Genomic DNA, 20,669 nt, shown 5'->3' on the forward strand with positions numbered 1-20,669 from the left:
TAGTTTAACCCAGCTAGGGTAACTAAGTTACCACAGAAAGGAAGAGTGGATATTGGTAGACTGACATCCATCTCTGCCATAAAGTAAATTGAAGTCAAAATAATTTTAGCCAGACTGACATATGATTCTTACCAGTCTACAAACTTAGACCAGTCTTGGGGATATGGCCAAGCTCAATATGTCAAACATCTTTCTGCAGAATAAGCCTGAATGTTGAATATGAGGAAGCCAAGCAAAGTAAAAAGAGTAGAATGGCATATATGAAAAGATTGCTATGAAGAGGTTAGCAAATTTAAGAAATGGAAAGAAGTCCTGTATAGCAGTCATGAGATAAACCAAAAAGCTCAACCAGGCTGTAGAAATTGACAGGAGATCATTAAAAACCTTTAGTTCTTATTAAGGATCTTTGGAATTTAGTGGAAATTTACTGGAGATTTTTAGCAGAGGATTGGTGTGATCCAGTTTGACTTCTAAAAATATCATCTTGGGTCTGGATCCTGAAGATTACTGGGTACAAGAAATAAAGTAGGCTGTTCAGCTACCATTTACATAATCATATACCATTTGCCAGTAGTCAAGGTGAAAGATAGGATACTTATTGAACTTGATAATAGCAGGGATTTAGAAAAGTAGAGAGATTTAAATCAGTCTTTGAACGTGATGATAGGGGAGATGAGAGAGGGTGAGATGTTAAAGAGAACCTACAAAATTCCTGCTTGAGCATCTGTATGAGTAGAAGTAACATTGATATTAGTAGATACTTACATGACATCAGGCTTGAGGGAGGATAAGAGCATTTTGGTTGACTTGATTTTAAGATGCCTTTGAAAGGAAAACAGTTGTACATGACACCGCATTAGTTAGGTTTAATAGATAATTTAAACATCCGAAGAAATAATGTAATAATATCCTCTAAGAATATATCATATGCTTTTCATTTTAATAAATGTTAAAGGTTACTCTTTTTATCCTTAAATAGAAGCTTGTTAGAAAATTATGTTAAGAGGGAAGGGTTAATTTGGGTCTTAAAACAATGAACTAATTTAGAAGGATTAAGGAAGTATAGGGAAGTAGTATCTAATTCATATGCTAACCATAATATAGCTCATGGTAGAATAAAAATTTTTAATTTTGTGACTTTTTTCTAAAGCAGATGATATTTAAAGCATTAACTTTTCTAAATGTGTGTCGTTTCTAGACAATAGTTGTATTATATAAAAGGATATTTGAAAAATCATAGGTTTTTTTTTTTTAGGTTGTATATTTACCCAAATGTTACTTATTTTTTACGTTCTGTTCTTTACCTGAAGTTTCTCTTTGTGATCCTTAAATGTAGAATTAAAATTTCTGCATATAATGGTTAATTTATTTTTGTTTCAAAAGTTTACCAGAAAGTCAGTAAGAAAAAGATCTGTCACTGCTCTCAAAACTCAGCTCCTTTATATACTCTTCTTCATAACTCAAAGTTGGAATAATTGCTTCATTACTCAGACTGTGGAGGCATTACTTACATTCTTTTAATGTATACTGTTTGCTATGCTTACTCACTTAACTCCCTCCTTTAATTCATAGTTACTTTAGTGCTACAAGGGTAAAAGTGGAGAATTAGTGGTAATATTATTCATTTTGCAATGAACACCTACTGTGATAAATCGCAGGTTATAATTCATCCTATGGATGACTGTGGAGAAGCCTGAATTCTCACTGTAGAAGGAATTTTAAAATTTGATTACAGCAATGAATAATGATCATTTCCAAAATTCTTTTTACTGTTTAACTTTTTGGGGGTTTAATATAATACTTAGACTAAAATATTATTTACAGACTCAAAAATATCACCATAAAATAAAATGTCAGTTTTGAAGTAATTTTTAGCCATTGGAGTTTGAGGCTAGTTTTGTTAAAGATGAAAAGAGAAAGCAATTTATTCTTTTTCAGTATAAACTGAAACATCTTAAGTGCCACATAATAGGATTGTGTCATAAGGTTTCAAATGGTTTTTTCTGAATTTAGACCTAGATATTCATGTAAGCTTTAGGATTTCATGGGAATATGTACATTTATTTAATAACTAAACTTAGAAGCTGGGAAATTAAAGCAAAAATGATATTTTCAAGAGAAAATATTGAAAAATGTAGGAGATACATCACTGTTTTTATAGATAAATACTGCTAAAAGCTAATTAGCACTGCCAGGGCCATGGTGACTGATGATAATTTACTCCAGTGATCTAAAGGACCGGAAAGCAGCAAAGTTGATCCAGTCATTTTATATTAGAGTAATACCCTTATATCTCAAATGGACTTTAAAAGACAGTTTCCTTTTTTACAGGTTATTTTTGAGCGTTTATTTGTGCAAATCAGAACACTTAACTAAGCTGTTTGTTCTTCAGGTCTCTGAAAAACAGTGACAGTTTCTGAAATGATACTAACCCACCTTTTTACCTGAGTCAAGGAAAAACTCTTGACTTTTCCTTGTGAAATGATGTAGAAAGAGCCAAAGGAAAATATCATATTTCTTGATAGGCAGTTATTTAGATTCCTATATCTGTGTGGAATTAGGTATTACACTCTTATGGAATAGCACTATCCAATAGGAATATAATATGAGCCACATATGAAATATAAATATTTTTAGTAGCCACATTAAAAAAGCAAAAGAAATAAATTAATTTTAATTATGTATTTATTTAACCCAATATATTAAAATATTTTGTTATGTAATCAGTATAAAAATTGTTCAGATATTTTACATTTTAGGGACAATAATCCTTCAAAATTCAGTGTTTATTTTACACTTAAGGGAAATCTCAGTTTGTTCTAGCCACATTTTGTGGTTTCTGGATTGGAACAACACAGTATTATAGAACAAGTATTACACTTTTATTTCCTTATTTTCTTCGGAACTCCTGAGGGAGCTTGGAAACTATCATGGACTGACAGATTTTGCAAATGCAGGCCACATAATTATGATTTGGCTAGGAAGAGCTTGTGGCAATATGTTTAATATCCCAGATAATTTAAGCAACAATTAAGCAATCAAGGATTTGGGGTAACACACAGCAAGGAGTAGTTTGACCTGCTTTCACTCTTTATGAACTTTAGTATCCTAAAATGCTTGTTTTGTGGATAACAATTGTCAATTTCATATTTCCTTTTATTTTATTAAAAATAATTTATTCTTTTAATTGTGTTAACATTAGGATTCTCCCCTTCAGGTATTGCCACTGTAGGGTACCCTCCTCCATATCATTCGTAGTCCACTACCAAAGTCCATTGTGCTTCGTTCCCTATTTGTTCTTGTTTCATGTTTTATTGACTACATGTTCAAGAAATTTCTTTTGCAAAGATATAACATGACTTTTTTTTTTTTACTTTCTAAACTAAAAACTAAAAAAAAAAAAATCCAGCCATTTACTTTTTATAATTTGGAAGGCTGGAATAATATTCCTTCTGTCAAGAGCCTTTTTTCTTGGGGGCAATAATTAATTACAAGCATTCACTCCCATTGGATTCTCTTGAAAGTTATTTGAGACTTATTTAACAAATAAGATTATTACAAACTTCAGAATAAAGGGCTTTAAGTTAGAAGATTTGATTTCATATCCTTCAGGTATATTTATTGTTTGAATCTGAGGTTACCTAAAAATGTACATTTATTGAGGTTATATTTTAATAATAAAAGCTTCCTCTTAAATGAATCCAGGTTTATGCACTTTGTGGGCTAAGTGAATTAGGCTCTAAACTTTTATCTGAATCTATAGAGCTTGGATATAAATTGAAAAGATCACAGCTATCGGGAGAAGACCTATACTGCAAAGGCTTTTCTGCATAGATTATGAATATCATAACTCAATAATTTTTTCAAAACTATGGTTATAATTGGACCCAATGGGGGTCTTTTTCTTTGATCAGATCACAGTAACTGTGACTTTACATTGGAAAATGTCACTTCTGTGAAGGTTTATCACCTGTAGAGCTGGTCTTTCCTCTGATGCTATGTTCATATCTCATTAGTATTATTCAAAGTTTAGTTGTTAATTAGGCTGACACTTCAATTACAATCATCATCTACAAGAGTAGTCAGGACTGTTTGCATGAAGAAATAAAAATATTCCTCTTAGGGTAGCATATGTAAAGGAGAAAGGGTATTTATTATCTGGCAATTGTGTAAAGATAAGAACATTTTCTGTTCTGTTAAGGGAGCAATCCAACCAGAGTTTATCCCGTCATCTTTTTTTTCTTAAGAAAATAATTTTATATTCTTCATGTTTACATGTAAAGCATTAATATAGAGTATATATACCATTGATATTTTAAGTATACATAGTGTAGTTACCTATTATGTGTGTAAGAAATTGGTCAAGTCAATTCCATTCATGGGAACATACCACATCACTCCCTCCATTAAAAAATAAGAGTATGTTTCCTTCAGTAGTATGGTCTCAAAAAGTGTTCATCTAAGCTAAGTTTGTTTATAAGTAATAGACATTCCTTAAAATATACATAACTTGAAATTACAGGATAAAAGTGTATAATAAATTATAGCAAATGTAAGTGCTGTTTAAAAGTAACACACATTTCTAGATTATAAATTTTTCTTGGCTTTAAATACTATTTTAATCTGATTGTTGGTTCATAAGGCAAGAATATTGAACTCAAGCACAGCATATAGTAATGGAAAAGACTAGACAGCTCTGGATTTATGTCATAGTTTTGCCACTTATTAGATATATAGTAAGGGCAAAGTGAGTCACATCTTTGAGACCCAATATTTTCTGTCACAAATGATAATATGAATGTCTTTTTCAGAAGATTGTTGTGAGATTAAATGAGACAGTGTATAACATTTATATAACAATTTTCCATTCATTGTAAGATCTCGGTAACTTTAATTTCTCTCCTCCTTTTTAAAATCTAATGATAGTGAAAATACAAAACAAATGACTGGAAAATTACATATGCAGTGAGGTTTCCAAAAATATTAAATGGTAAATGATCCTAGAGGACCTGTAACAAAATAACCTTACTTAGTAAGTGAATGATACCCAACTGACTTCATCTCAAAACAAGTAAACAGCATGTTGTAATTGCTAAAATTCTCCAGAAAAGTGGCTCACAGGCAGTTTACTGTAAAATAATTAAAGCTTATTTATGTCAAGAGGCCTTGGGAAAAAAAGAGAGCATAAACCAATTTGCATTAGCACGTTACTATAGGCTCCTGCTTTCGTTTCAATTAACAGACCAGCAGGTGCTCTCTGCAGTTAAAAAGATAAGCTATCAGGGAGGAGGATGAGTTTTTGGCTGACCTGCAGACACTGTGGTTTGCCTGCTGATTGGGTTCGTACCTCGCTGTACCAATTTCTGAGGTGTTAATTTAACTGTTCCTCTCTGTCATGCAGGTCTCGGCCCTGAAAAATAAACTGAAGAAGCAGTCTACAGCTACGGGTGATGGCGTAGCCAGGGCCTTTCTTAGGGCACAGGCTGCTTTGTTTGGATCCTACAGAGATGCTCTGAGATACAAACCTGTAAGCATTTTTTCCATTACTATTTTAATTTGGTTTTGTGTGGTTCTTTGGAATGGGGCAGAAAAAAGAAACATCACTTTATTATCACACTTCAAAAAGTACCATAACATTGTTTTAAAATCCAAAAACGTGATTTAAAACAGGCTCTATTTGCAGTTTAACTAGTGCTAGTTCTTTTAGTAAGCTTCAGTCACATTTCCTGCATTGTTTTGCCTATCACCTTACTCATCGTTCTACAATTGGAATACTGGCCTCTTTACTAATTAATGACATGGATTAATGCATTTTAGTGCATTAATACCTGATTTTAATACCTGATTTTTTAATACCTGATTTTAATGTTAAGGTCATTAAGCTATTAATCAGAAAGTTAAATTTTCTAGATTAATTAGTTTAGAAATTACAACTACAAAGTGAAAGTTTAAAAATGTTAGAACTTGAAAATGTTATAATATTTGGAAATTATTATCTTACTAATTAATAATAAATTTCTTACTAAGTTTATCTATTTAACATAGCCTAGCTAATTTTGTTGTAATACCCTAAGATTATCATTATGTATAGTTGTAGCCAAGTTTTAGGTGGTTCAAAAAGTATAAATCAAATCAAAAAGTATAAATTCTCTCTGAATTATTGGTTAAATCTCTTACTCTGACCTTTCTATGAAAAGATAAATAAGTTCTAGTGGGTAAAAAACGTTGACTTAGTCATAAAAAGGCCTATTATCTAATAGGAATTCCACCAGTATTAAGCTGTGTATCTTTCACCCATTTCCTTAGTCTCTCTAGACTTCTATCACAATTGTAGGATGAAAATTCTTTCTCCTTCACCGTCTACCTTTCAGGATTGATGTGTAAACCCTGTCGTACTGTGAGGAACTAAACAAATATGATTGAGTTAGACCCTTTCTAAACTGACTTCCCAATTAGTCGGTCCCATCTACTGGCTCTTATACTTCTGAAGAGTTATTGGAAAGAGTCTTTAAATGTATGTATGTGCAGATCAGCTGCTGTCTTTAGATAATTACCTATATCTACTTTGCATGCTAATCTTCTTGAAATATGCATTTTTAAAAACATTATATACCGTGCATAGTTTGCATATCTAATATGTCCATCACAAGGGGGAGTTTTCAAAATTGATTTACAGTAAGAGACTGTAGTCACCCATCCTATGTTATGCATATTCCTATTCAAATTATTGAACATTAGCTAGAATATAAAAATGATATTGAAAGACAAAATTAGTGTTTAATTACAGTTGTCATTTTTTTTAAGAGGGATGATTTCAGGTTTACAATACAGAAGGAAGAAAAAGCTATCACTCTTTGAATTTTACAACACTTAAGCACTTGATAGTCTGTAAACTACATTTCCCATTTTAACTTTGTGAAAGATTTCAGATTTGAAAAATGGAGAAAATTGAAATTTTTGTGCATGTTTAAATGATCAGTGGTTGAAATTATAAAAAAATATTCCATCTTTAAAATTAATTATTGTTTAATTTTTCTCCTCTGCACATAATTAACAGATAGGGCTAAAATTTTCAATGACTTGATTTTTTTTAACATCTCAAAAGCAGATTCTAGTATCTGCTGGAAAATACATAATTTCATCATATTTGATATTTTCTTTTTCTACTGCTAGTTCTTTCTGGAAGTTGGAGTTAGTATTTTCATTTCAGTATGTATTTCTTCTGACTCAATCTTTGAACAAAAGCTTAACATTAAAAGTATACTCAATTTATTTAGACAATTTTTCTATTTATTTTTAAAAGACCGTTTTTAAGAAAAATGATTTATTTTTGGTTTTTTAAGCATTATATTTACAAATAAGCCTGATTTCTGGTTTATTAAAAAAGTATATTTTTATTCTATGAACTCATTTTTTTAATTTATATGATAGGTGTATTATCTCTGATATATAAAATATGATTGATTTTAAAGAAAGGACCACACTATCAAAGTTACAATTTTTCATGGTTCTGTCTCTTTTCTTTTTTAAAAAGATTTATTTATTTATTTATGCAAGCACTGGGTACAGTCAGAAGTGCGGGAGGGTGAGAGAATTCACCAGAGCCAGAGCAGGGAGCAGAGCAGGCAGAAGGACTGAAGTACACTGCTGAGGGGAGCAGCGGGCAGCAGGAGAGGTCTGCGCGCCATGCAGGACCCTCCTTTGGTGACTGGGGAGCAGCCGGGGATCAAACCAGCGCCGCAGAGGCTTCGGGCAGCGTCGCAACTCAGTGCTCAACCGCTGCGCCACTGGGGAGGCCCGGTCCTGTCTCTTTTTATCAATGCATTTTAGTAGTATACTCTAGCTATTAGAGTACAACTAAAATAACTTTAAATGGATATGAATTCTTTAAGTAGTATTACTTTCAAACTATTGTGTGTTTATACACATATAAAAATAAACCATTTTTTCTTTACATTTGACAAAATCAAGCTTTCACACTTGACCTATGAGTCTCAGGAACAATTCTGTCACCTGGCATTCAAGGCCAGATTAACAAACCATCTGTGTCTTCCTTTATTTTTTTCCTAAATTTTAAGCTCAGTTCAGAGAGTTTTGCTTGAGACTCCAAATGTGCTAAGATTTTTAGGTTCCCTAACCCTTATTTATAATGTATTTCCTTCCTGGCAGTGTTTTTTATCTTTTTGCTTTTAGTGGCCACTTATTTCCTTCCTGATTCTTCCTATGAATTCATTATTAACACATTTTTCTCCCTTTCTCATATATGACTTACATTGTAATTCTTACATTATTACTTTCACTGATATTCATAATTATTAATTGCTGTGAAAACAATAACTGACTATTAAGCACCTATTGGGTACTAAACATTGATAGGCCCTTTAGATAAACTCATTTAATCATAACAAGCCTTCAAAATAGTACCCTTTTCATTTTAAAGATAAGGAAAATAATGTGCATAGAGCTTCAATAGCCTAATTAAGACTCCCCAGCTAATAAATGTAAGGCCTGCATTTTAACATTTTCCACAGTCCCACTCTCACTCCACTGTGGCATGTTTCTATCCTCTCTGATCTCCATTATCCTACAAGAGTTGGGGTACAGGCCAGAGGTATGGGGGGGTGTGAGGATTCACTACAGACAGAGTAGGGAGCAGAACAGGCAGATTGACTGAAATACACTGCTGAGGGGAGCAGCACGCAAGTCAGGAGCTGTCTGCTCCACCATGTGGGTAGGCCTTGGATAACTTCATAGGTTGCATCTTAATCCCTTGTGCCACCAGGGAGGCCCCGTAATATACATTTCAATTTATGTTATCTACCTTGGGTAATTGCCAGTTATCAAACTGATTGACCATTTTCCCTCCAGTCTTCTACAGTAGTACTGGAGAACCAGTTTTCTATGAATTATGAGACAAAGCCTCCTTGATTATTTGATATTTTCAAATGCAAATGCAAAATATATATGATAAATTGTGCCCAAGAGTAACTTATTTTATATATTAAGCACTTGGAATGTCTGAATGACAACACTAAATATGTTGATACTTTTCGCATAGTGCCTAATTTACACTCTCAAAAGGACCCATTGGCATGATTGACAAACAGATTGTATTTGCTCTTAATTACAGAGAAAAATAAAAAAATCCCTTAAAGTTGTTGGGGAGTGATTTAAATAAAATAATAACAGAATATTTTTCTTCTTTCAGAAGATTTAGCCAGCAGCAAGTTAACTGTTTTGTTTTGTTTTTTATTTTTACAAGTATATCTCTTATTTCAAATATACATTTTGTTTTAGAATACTTTAGACTTTCACAAAAATTGTTATGATAGTACAGAGTTCCCATACACCTCATAACCAATTTCCCAGATTATTAATGTCTTACATTTATATGGCATATTTGTCATGAATAGTGAATCAACATTGGTAAATTATTAACTAACACCCATAGTTTTACCTTAAGTTTTTCCTTAAGTCCTTATTGCTATCCCAGGATCTTCCCAGGTTACTACATTACATTTAATTAGTTATCCTGTTTCCTTGTGTCCCTCTTAGCTGTGATAGTATCTCACACTTTTCTTATACTGGTCAGTAATTTTTATTTTTTTTACTGGCCAGTACTTTTATAGAATGTTATTAAGTTAGGGGTTGTCCAATGTTTTTTCTTTTTTCCTTTTCCAAGTTATGTTTATTGAGATAAGATAGGTTGCCTTTTTAAGAACCAAAAATGTAAGTTCAAATTAATGTGCTAATAAATAAGTTGAAGAAATACACTGAGCACAGACTCTTGAACCAGACTTCCTGGGTTAGATTCCTCACTTTGTGACTAGTTGTATTACTATGAGCAGTACAATCTCCTCATGTATTAATACTAGATAATGCTAATTGGGTTGTTAGAGGGTAAAGTGAGTTTATATATTTAAGAACAGTCCCTAACATATAGTCAATACTTTATATGTAGCTGCTATTATTAAAAATGAAATTTAAAAAAACAGTACATTTGGTAAGGAAAATCCTTTTTTTTTGTTTAAAAAAATAACTTATGATCCTAAAAAAAAGTTATTGTTAATATGAGAATACTTTTAAATGATTGCAGTAAATTACTAATAAAGGGTCTTCAGTTGAACCTATTTGGATTATTTGTCTCACAGCTATGAAAGTCTAGTTTTGACCAACAGCTAATGCTAAAGAAATATTTGCCTGAGCTAAAATATTGTTAGTTAGCATTGGAGTTAACTCTCAAATTCACTCCTTTCAATAGTTAGGATGGTGTCATTTCTATCAATCAGGCAAGCTTTTCAGTGCTGCCATAAACCTTGCTAATAGATAAAAAGTAAATACCTTTTAAAATTAAGTTTGGTTAGTAATCTGGAACTCTACTTGCAAATCCAAAGATTTGTCCTTCAGACATTTTTTGGATTATATTCCTTTAAAACATTATCAATAAGTAATGTATTTAGTGATTAAACTCAAGCAGTTTAAGCTCAGGTTGGCATCCAGAATTTAAGTGGCCATTCACTGAATCTTGACCATAAAGCTTCCACTTAACATTTTGTAACTGTCAACTTATTAGAGACTTAAAAATCCATGTTGAAAATTACCATCTATTCACCCCTCCAAATTTAATGGTTACTAAAAACATTTGAGGCATCCACTTATCTCATTACCTTAAGTTTGAGTATGGACCTTTTGACTTTACAGGTGGTTGCTATCAAGAAATATTTGGTGTATAGTTTTCTGATGAAATTTGACTGTTTTCATGGCACATTTTTTCTTTTTTTAATTGTCAGGGAATTTTTGTTTAATTACAGAAGTCATTTTCTGCCACTACATTATCGTATCTTATTAAAATACCTTAGGTAGTAGTGTCATGTGATTCCTAGGACATCAGCTCTAAGAGAAGCTTTTCCCTTCTATTATTAGTCATATGACAAATAACTGAATGTGACAGAATTCTATGGATAATCTTGAATATTCTCTTACTTGTTTTAAAAAGTAGATGAAGTATGAGCTTTGGTATTTTAACTGTTGTTAATAACAAATTTCTTAACAAGTCTGATCATAGAGTATCGAATATGTTGTTGATTTTTTTTCTTAGTATTTATTTGTTGACTGACATGATACTTAAATTTCATGGCAAGTAATGTCAGTGCTTCCTTTCTGGAAATTTTGGTTTCTATGATAAAGAATTCATTCCTGGGCCTCCCCGGTGGCGCAGCAGTTGAGCGCTGGGTTGCGAAGCTGCCTGCAGTCTCTGCAGCGCCGTTTTGATCCCCCGGCTGCTCCCCGGCCACTGGAGGAGGGTCTCACATGGCGCGCAGACCTCTCCTGCCGCCAGCCGTTCCTCTCAGCAGTGTACTTCAGTTCTTCTGCCTGCTCTGCTCCCCGCTCTGGCTCTGGTGAATTCTCTCACCCACCTGCGCTTCTGACTGTACCCAATGCTTGTATAAATAAATAAATCTTAAAAAAAAAAAGACTTTATAAAAAAAAAAAACAGAATTCATTCCTACTCTAGTACAAATTATATTTATCTTACTTCCTTCCATGGTCTTTTGCGTAAAACTGCATCCAAATGGTTTTTATTCTGATTCATTTCTGTTGTTTCATCACTCATTTCATGGAGCAAAAGATTCAGTTGCTCTTCCACAACACCTGCATTTCTTTTTTTTTTTTTTTTTTGTGAAGGTGCTTTTCTTTTTTTTTAAATAAATTTTATTTTTATATTCCCCATACAATTGCAATCCCCTTATTTTGACCACAATCCCTCCCCTCCCCATTCCCCACCACCCATAGAGTGTCTCTGGTTCATAGTTTTTTGTTGATTTTGATTTTCACTTTCTTAAAGTTATTAATTTTCCTGGTCCCTTATTTAAGTTTTCTAGATTCCTGCTATGAGTGAGACTATCCAGTATTTTTCTTTCTGGCTTATTTCGCTGAGCATGATCCCTTCCAGCGCCATCCATGTTGCTGCAAATTGCATGTGTTTATCTTTTTTGAATGCTGAGTAATATTCCATGGTGTATATGTACCACATCTTCTTGATCCAGTCATGTATTTTTGGGCATTTGGGTTGTTTCCAAAGCTTAGCTATTGTAAACAGTGCTGCTATAAACATAGGGGTGCAGGTGCTCTTTGGAATTGATGTTTCTATGTCCTTTGGGTAAATACCTAGGAGTGGAATTGCTGGATCATATGGAAGCTCTATGTTTAGTACGTTCAAAAATCTCCACACAGCTCTCCATAGTGGTTGGACCAGTTTGCACTCCCACCAACAGTGCAACACCTGCATTTCTTATGAAGTATTTTTGTTTACTACCTTTTTATTTTCTCCTGATTATTCTATGTGTGTGTGTATGTGTATATATACACATACCTTTACTTTTTCTGTCAGTATACATTATAATTTAAAAAAACAGTTTATACATAAATATTTCTCAGATGCGTAAATATTTTTCCCTAATTGGAGTGATGGGCTTATCTTGAATACTTAGCTCTATGCAGACAGTTCCTAAATATATGTTAAATGACAAATTTTTCACACTCAAGTTTCTAACTTTGTGCTACTGCTACATATCTCATATTCTCATTCATTTCCCTTGCTTTGAGACTTTCTGTGCCCATGCTCTCCATTCCCTCCAATTAAAAGAATTGCTTGCCTATAATATAGAAAGTTCTAACATAGAAAGTTGACTCTTTTCAGTTAGAAATAGAACTTTAGGACTGAAAAGCATTTTCCAGCAATGTTAATCACAACTTTTAGATCACTGATGGTAATAAAATACATTTCACATGTCTGGGGTCTTGGGGCACAGGGTAAAATCCCCCACCCCTCTGGATTCTTTTCAAGCTATGCAAGTAATCAGAACAGCATCAAATGGGTTAGCAAAGGAAAATCATTTTCACAGTATACAAGTAGAGATTTACATGGTTGTAAACTGTAGAGAAAAATGGAGCAGATCAGGAAGAGTTATCTTGTGTTGAAGGACCTAGGGCATCAAGGAGATGGGTGGGTGGGAGATTTCATATGACAAGGTGAGGATGACCTCTTTCTTATAGTAAAAGATTAGTCATAGTAAAGGATTAGCTTTTCAGAAAGGGTGGACATATTCAGTAATAAACCTACACCTAGATGATACCCCCAAATTACATAAAATAAAAAAGAAGAAGCAGTGATTGCTTCTTCTCTTAAGAAATGGACAAACAACTCAGGAAAGAACAGAATTCTTAGGCTCTGGGACCTTTACTGAATTTAACATAAAAACATCTGCATTCTTCAGGTAACAGAATAGACTTCTGAGGATCACTGGGTCTTAAGTGGTCTTTAGTTTCCCATACCAAGGAGACACTCACTGTAAGAAGCCTATGGTAACTGACAATATTGAGAAAAACCTATTTGACCTTTTTGAGGAGACTGACCCCACAGGGGGGGTAAAAATCCGTCAACTAAAGCTAAAATTATCAGTAGTAATGATCAATTAGTAATATCAATTATGTAGTTTGAGCTCCCACTAAAGGCAAACTGGGAAAGAAGTAGTAAACCATCATTATTTTCAGAGGACATGATAATATGCATACAAAATCCTAAATATTCCACTGATAAACTATTAGAAACAAAGAATCAGTACAGTGAAGTGGCAAGCCTTAAAATTCAGTACACAGAAGTCTGTGTGTTCCTGTATGCAGACAATGAACTAGTAAAGAAAGAAACCAAGAAATGATTTACAGTTACATCAAAAAAAGAATTAAGTACCTAGGAATTAACAAAGGTGAAGAATGGCTTCTACAATCAAAATTATAGAGACCACTTTTTAAATAAAGACCATTTTTTAAACACACAACAAAATGGAATGTTATTCCATGCTCATGGATTGGAGGAATCAACATTATTAAAATGGCCATTTGACCCAAAGTAATACACGTGTTTAATGCAAGTCCTCTCATAATTCCAATAGCTTTCTTCAAGGAAACAGAGCAAACATTACTGAAATTTGTGTGGAACCACAAAAGACCCGCAATAACCAAAGAAATTCTGGCAAAAATAGAATAATGGAGGTATTACTCTATACAACAAAGGTATTAACTATACAACAAAGTTATAGTACACAGGAGTACATTTTATTGAAGAATTCAATCAGGATGAAAATAGAAATTGTTGGAATTTTTTATGTATACATGCTACTTTAATACCCATAATTTAATTACATTGTCTTTGTTTTTAGAGGATTTATTCTAAAGGATTACATTAGCAGATTCTGAGGGAATGAAACTGAGCAATTTTCAGAATCTAAAAGAACCTCAAATAACAACTTATAGTAGAGCTTGTCAGTCGAGAAATATTTGTACTAGCTTGAACTCCAACTATTATGTTAAAATGGTCTGACTCCTTTTAGACTTTAAGCACCTGGAAATTGATTCTGTCTAATATTTCCTCAAAGACTTTACATGTACCACTTTAGAAAAATTGGTGCTTTCTAACTGACTTTTTACTGACATCTAGAAATTCTTTATTTCTGTGTAGGGGGAGCCCATCACTTTCTGTGAGGAAAGTTTTGTAAAGCATCGCTCAAGTCTGATGAAACAGTTCTTGGAAACTGCAGTTAACCTCCAACTTTTTAAGCAGGTAAGAGTGGACCTCATCATTTTCTTCTTTAACAGATATTACAAAAATGTGTTGCATGTTTTTCTTACTATAAAATTATGTCTGAATCCTATGTAATATCTTTTCTAGAGTTTCAAAGTTTTTTTCCTTTTTGTAACCTTATGGTATGTCACTCCAAAATATGTAATAATAAATTTGCTATTAAAAAATCCCTAATCAAGGGCCTCCCTGGTGGCACAAGGGGTTAACGCAGCCTACAAGGCTGTCTGCAGCCACTGCAGCATGAGTTCGATCTCCAGCCAGGGAGCTACCCACATGGACAGCAGACCTCTCCTGACTCGCCCGCTGCTCCCCTCAGCAGTGTATTTCATTCAATCTGCCTTTTCTGTTCCCCATTCTGTGTCTGGTGAATCCTCTCAACCCCCACACCTCTGGCCTGTATCACAGTTTTTGTATGCATAAATAAATAAAATCTTAAAAAAAAATCCCTAATCAAAAGTTGCTGAGCTGCTGGTATGGAAGGATTTACATTGTGGAAGGATTTACATGCTCAATAGAAAAAGTAATATCACAGGACCTCCCTGGTGGCGCAGGCAGTTGAGTGCCGGCCTGTGAAGCTGTCCACAGCCTCTGCAGTGAGGGTTTGATCCCGGGCCAGCAGTCGAGAATCCCACATGGCAAAGCAGACCTCTCCTGTCTCGCCCGCTGCTCCCCTCAGCAGCGTATTTCAGTCTGCCTGTTCTGTTTCCCACTCTGCCTTTGGTGAATCCTCTCACCCTCCCATGCATCTGGCCTGTACCACAGTTTTTGTATAAATAAATAAATTTAAAAAAAAAAGAAAAAGTAATATCACTAGTTTTATGTGAAGAATCTGAGGAGTTATTTTGGCACAGTAGATTGATATGGTAAAGAAACCATATTTTTATAGTGCAGTCACAATATAGTCTAGTATATGAACATTCATAATTAGGTAACTTTTTAAGGTTTGTAAAACCTCATAAATATAAATTTAAAATTCATAAAAATTATAGTTATATGGTTTATCTTCACTTAGAAAATATAATCGTCATCTCAAAAAGCAGTGGCTAAAATCAGAATCAGAACACTTATGCCCGGTTCTTTTTATCCCATAGTGTGATCATAGCAAGTCTCTTAATTCACACTGCCTTAGTTTCTGTTTACATAATTTTAATTTATTTTAAATGAAATTTTTAAAAAATATTTTTATTGCATTAATATTGGTTTACATCATTGTTTCCATAATAGAAGTGTAAGACACCCCCTTCAGGCATAAATTAAATTTTTAACACTTGTTTCTTTTATTCCACATGACAATTTTTAAGTGTAAGGTTAGCAGTGTGAATTCAACATTTAATGAAGACCTAAGTATGTTATATATAAACTGTACTGAAGTCTAGGATACAAAATGAATAAAATTTCAATTTTCCCCAAAAGACTGTTATGTCACTGATTATTTTCTATCTAGTTGATCTGTCCAACACTGAAAGTTTCCATCTGAAAATGGGGTCACCCATTACCATTAGACCTCCTAGCATACACAACTGAGTGAAAAGGAAAAAAAAAGAAAAAACAGTATAAAAATTTAGACAGTGAGACACCAAACTGACATTACTGGATAGAGACAAGTTTCTTAAGAGATAAATAACTTTGACTTTTATAATTAATAACTTGATATTCAAAACACACCCTGTATTACATATTTGCAATGCATATGAATCACAGAATGATTAGAATCTTGAATATAAAGACACAAACTCTTGCATATTAGTAAAAAATGTGGGCCTCCCCCGTGGTGCAGCGGTTGAGCGCTGGGTTGCGAAGCTGCCCGCAGCCTCTGCAGCACCGGTTCAATCCCCAGCTGCCGGGTGAGGGTCCCACATGGCGCGCAGACCACCTGCTGCCCACTGCTCCCCTCAGCAGTGTATTTTGTCAGTCTGCCTGTTCTGTTCCCTCCTCTGGCTCTGGTGAATTCTCTCACCCTCCTGGGCTTCTGACTGTACCCAGTGCTTGCATAAATAAATAAATAAATAAATAAATCCTTTAAAAAAAATGTATGGAATGATTATGCAAAATACTCTAATAAACAGATGCAAATAAAAACCTGAATGACAGTAAAGATAGACAATATAATTAACCTCATTTGTAATCAGAAAACAGCAAATAAAAAAACACAGTGATTTATCACCTCATAATCATCAGATTGGCTGTTTTAAAAACTTGAAAATCATGAGTTTTAGTAAAGCCATGGCTCAGAAGACCAAATTTTAACTATATGAAGGGTAAATTTACATGAGTTGTTTAGAATACACTTTGGCATGAGCACTTAATCGTGTGAATTTTTTATGACCTAATAATAACTGAATTGTTGACCAAAAATCATCTACCCAAATTGGTCATAATAGCAGAATTCTGCCAGTAATCTTAGACTACTCATCAATATTAAAATGAATAAATCACTATTTACGCAATAGAAATTATATAACAGGAAAATGAGTATAGCAAAACTGGAAATGAGTGAATTAAGTGACAGGAATGATAATGCCTTTTATGTAATGCCCAAAAACAGAAAAAATAAATAATGTATTATTTGGAGAAACATGCTAAAACCAGAAAGACAAAGAAAGGATAAACTAGAATTTCGGTCTTAAAAAGGAGACACCTTTTCAGAGGAAGGAGGGACATTCTAAGGAAGGGAATGTTCTGGTAGTTTGCTTTATCATTGTTATTTAAACTATTAGTTCTTTAAGTTATTGATATTTAAATTATGTAAGTATTATATAAAAGCATATTTTTAATGTTTCCAGATTAATCAATAATAGACTGTGTTCTCATTGGTAGGTAATTTCTTAACCTCTTTAGGTCTCAGTGTCTGTATCTATAATATAAGTTAGACCAAAAGTTCACTAAGTTTTAGATACCTTTTGGCTCTAACATTCCTTGATATCATGAAATAAACACAGCTAAGACAGATGATAGTAGGTTCCATTTGGATAAATTCCTCTCTAGATAATGGATTTGGAAGAAATCCCAGAAACAGATTCTTAAATCCACAACTCTGACATCACCATCTTTGTTTAGCTAGCAGCTTTGCAAAGATTTTAGGCCATTATTTTTATGTCTTACCTTTATCTCACATTATACTTACACAATAATGGAAGTTATTTTCTGGTACATGTTGCTTATTATTATAGTCATCAGCTTTGAATTTTTTTCTGCATATTTTATTTTCCAGGCTCCCTTGACTAAGGACCATGACTGAACTTTTGTGTCCATCCAGGAAGAGCCTAGTATAGAACTACAAATTTTATAGGATCTTCATGAATATAACCCCTGTTTTAGATCTTTTATTCTTCCCTCCAAAAAATAATTCATCTTGCCCATATTCTTAATTTGTCAGGGAGGAAAATGATCGGAAAGATTCAAATAGGAAAAACCTCTTCTAGTGTTCCTCCAAATCCCTTTCCTACCTTTTTTCAAAAAGTAATTTTAAGGTGCCTTTCTCAGAGTTTTCTATCTAACCAAATGCCCTCATGGTAGAAGAAAATACATGTTTATTTAAGAGGAATGGAGATGTGTCTTTTGGAGCCCACTGACTAGGATAACATTTCATGAGTCTTTGGTATTATTTGAAAACATTCATACATATTGTGCATTCCAGATCACAATAAAGCTATGATTATTTTAAACTGAAAGCATTTTAAATGAATTATTGGGTAGTTTACCCTTCTTTTTACTTCATCATTAAGTAAAGTTTTTAATTACATACATCATATTCATATCATATTGGCTTTGAGTTCCTGGTCACTCCACTGTATGTCACCAGTGGTTTGCCTGCTCCCGCTGTTAGTAACATCAACTCTGGATTCCAACACTTTTGCATTGTACTCGAGGTCCGCCACTTTCTTAAAATAAAACAGAAAGCAAGATGCTCAGTCATTCGCTAGACTTTAAATCCTTGCCTAGCTTTTTTTAATATAGTTTTAATATCCAAATATATTGAATATTCCTTCAAACTTTATATAAGGTAAAGTTGTGTGTATACTGTGCCATACTACTAGTATTAATTTCGTTTCCTGTCATTCTTCCATAGACTACTCAAAGATCAATCCTTATATTACCAGTCATTTTCCTTCCTCCATCTCTGTTCCCTTAGAATTGTGTTCATGTTTGACTTATAAAAGTTTTCCTATGACATGATTGTCATGCATCTGTTTTTCATATCTTCCTTCACCTAAGTTTTTCTTCTCATTACTATGTCTGCACTCTTTTCTTTGTGTCTGTATTGCTTTGAAAACATTGTTATCTACTTTTAAGAATTAAATCCACAACTCTGACATCACCATCTTTGTTTAGCAAGCAGCTTTGCAAAGATTTTAGGCCATTATTTTTATGTCTAGAGATTCAGAGCTATATAACCTGATTTCATGAAGTTGATATTTCTAATAAAGGGAATGGATTAGCAAACAACAAATAAATAAGGGAAAATATCAAGAAGTGATAAGTTCAGAGCATATGAGATATAGGTTGGATAATCAGGAAGGCCGTACTGAAAAGGTGATGTAAATCTAAATAAGGAAACAGTTTTGAGAATATCAAAGAAGGAACATCATTTTAGGTAAAGGGAATTGCTCTTGTAAAGATGTTTAGGAGGTAGAGAAATTTGCATGTGCTAGGAATGGAATTAAATCAGGACTGGGCAAGGAAATAAGTTGTATCAGATAAGGTTAGAGGGGCAGGAAAGGGTCAAATCACACATGGCTTTGAAGGCATTAGAGTTTATATTTCATTGTAAATGAAACAACCTGCTATTGGGAAGTTTTAGCCATGGAGTGACTGGATTTGATTTATATTTATAAAGATTGCCTAGATTACTCTGTGAAAATGTATTAGAGGAGAGACAGGTGGCAACTGTTCAGGAGAAAACTGATGGTGGCCTGGAATAGAGTGGTAATAGAAGAGATAGAGTGAAACAGAGAAGACAGAATTTATTGACGTTTGGGAGGCAGAATTGCCAACTCTTGCACATAGATTAGAGAGAGTAGATAGAAATATGAAACCAAGTATATGATCATTTCTATGTTTTTATATTGGCATGTATAGTAATACTTTTAAATTTATCTGTCAGTTTTCTCTATAGATTATGAACTTTTCCAGTACTAAAATGACATGTAATTCAGTTCTGTATGTCTAGTTTCTTGTATTGTCACTGCTGGGTGCTAAATAAATTTTAATAAAGTTTCTTTATAGCATATTTTTATTACTACATATAAATAGTGATTTGAATACTAAAATATTTCCATAATACAGTGATAATAGTCATAAATTATATATAACAGTGCTGAGATTAAGGAGATAGAGTTCTGTTTCAAGAAAGTATTATGACTTTTATTATGACCAAAGAAGAGTAAATAATAGCATTATAATAATAATCCTCAAGATGATCCATCTCTAATGAAATCACCATTCCATTTTGCAAACATGTTACTGGTTCCATCAGATTTTACTTATATAAGTAACATCCTTTTGTGGTTATAATTACAAAACCTATATATCAGTTTTTTAACTTACCAGGAAATTATATTAAGATCCCTTTTAAGAGTCTCTTATGGAACTTGGACAACTAATTATTGTTATTGCAAGGAAATAAATGAAAATTTATTATTTAATCAAATGCATTCTGTAGTAGTTTTGGATGAGGTAGTTCATGCCCAACTAATCTTTGGACCTTCTTTGAAGAAATACTAACACCATGACACATAGCCATACATTTAGTAGCTATGATACATATTGATTTTTTTCCCTAAAAGCATTTGATAAAATGCCACATCATAGATTCATAAATAGATTATGGTCTTGGACTATGAGGCAAATAGGGTGATAATTAGCTAATTTGATGATATGAAAATTGTTTTCTGATACATTGAGTACTTGATTTCAGATCCTAATTTTATATGTATGTGTGTGTGTGTATGTGTGTGTGTTGTTATTTACACACATTGTATTTTAATTTTAAAGGCCTAATTGGAAATTTATCAGATAATAGTAAAAT

At 33.2% G+C, this 20,669-nt stretch overlaps 1 protein-coding gene across 6 annotated transcripts in view; it reads left to right on the plus strand.

Moving 5' to 3' along the window:
- The window catches only part of DENND1B (DENN domain containing 1B), a 220,084-nt gene that overhangs the window by 142,915 nt on the left and 56,500 nt on the right, over positions 1-20,669 (plus strand). For all 6 annotated transcript variants that reach the window (XM_037496569.2, XM_054690298.1, XM_037496570.2 and 3 more), the window contains 2 exons: positions 5,402-5,527; positions 14,519-14,620. In XM_037496569.2, coding sequence (XP_037352466.1) covers positions 5,402-5,527; positions 14,519-14,620 — 228 coding nt within the window. The remainder of the gene's footprint in view (positions 1-5,401; positions 5,528-14,518; positions 14,621-20,669) is intronic.

This window comes from Talpa occidentalis, unplaced genomic scaffold (assembly GCF_014898055.3).
Source record: "Talpa occidentalis isolate TD23 unplaced genomic scaffold, MPIMG_talOcc4v2.1 talOcc4.8, whole genome shotgun sequence".
NCBI classification, from domain to species: domain Eukaryota; kingdom Metazoa; phylum Chordata; class Mammalia; order Eulipotyphla; family Talpidae; genus Talpa; species Talpa occidentalis.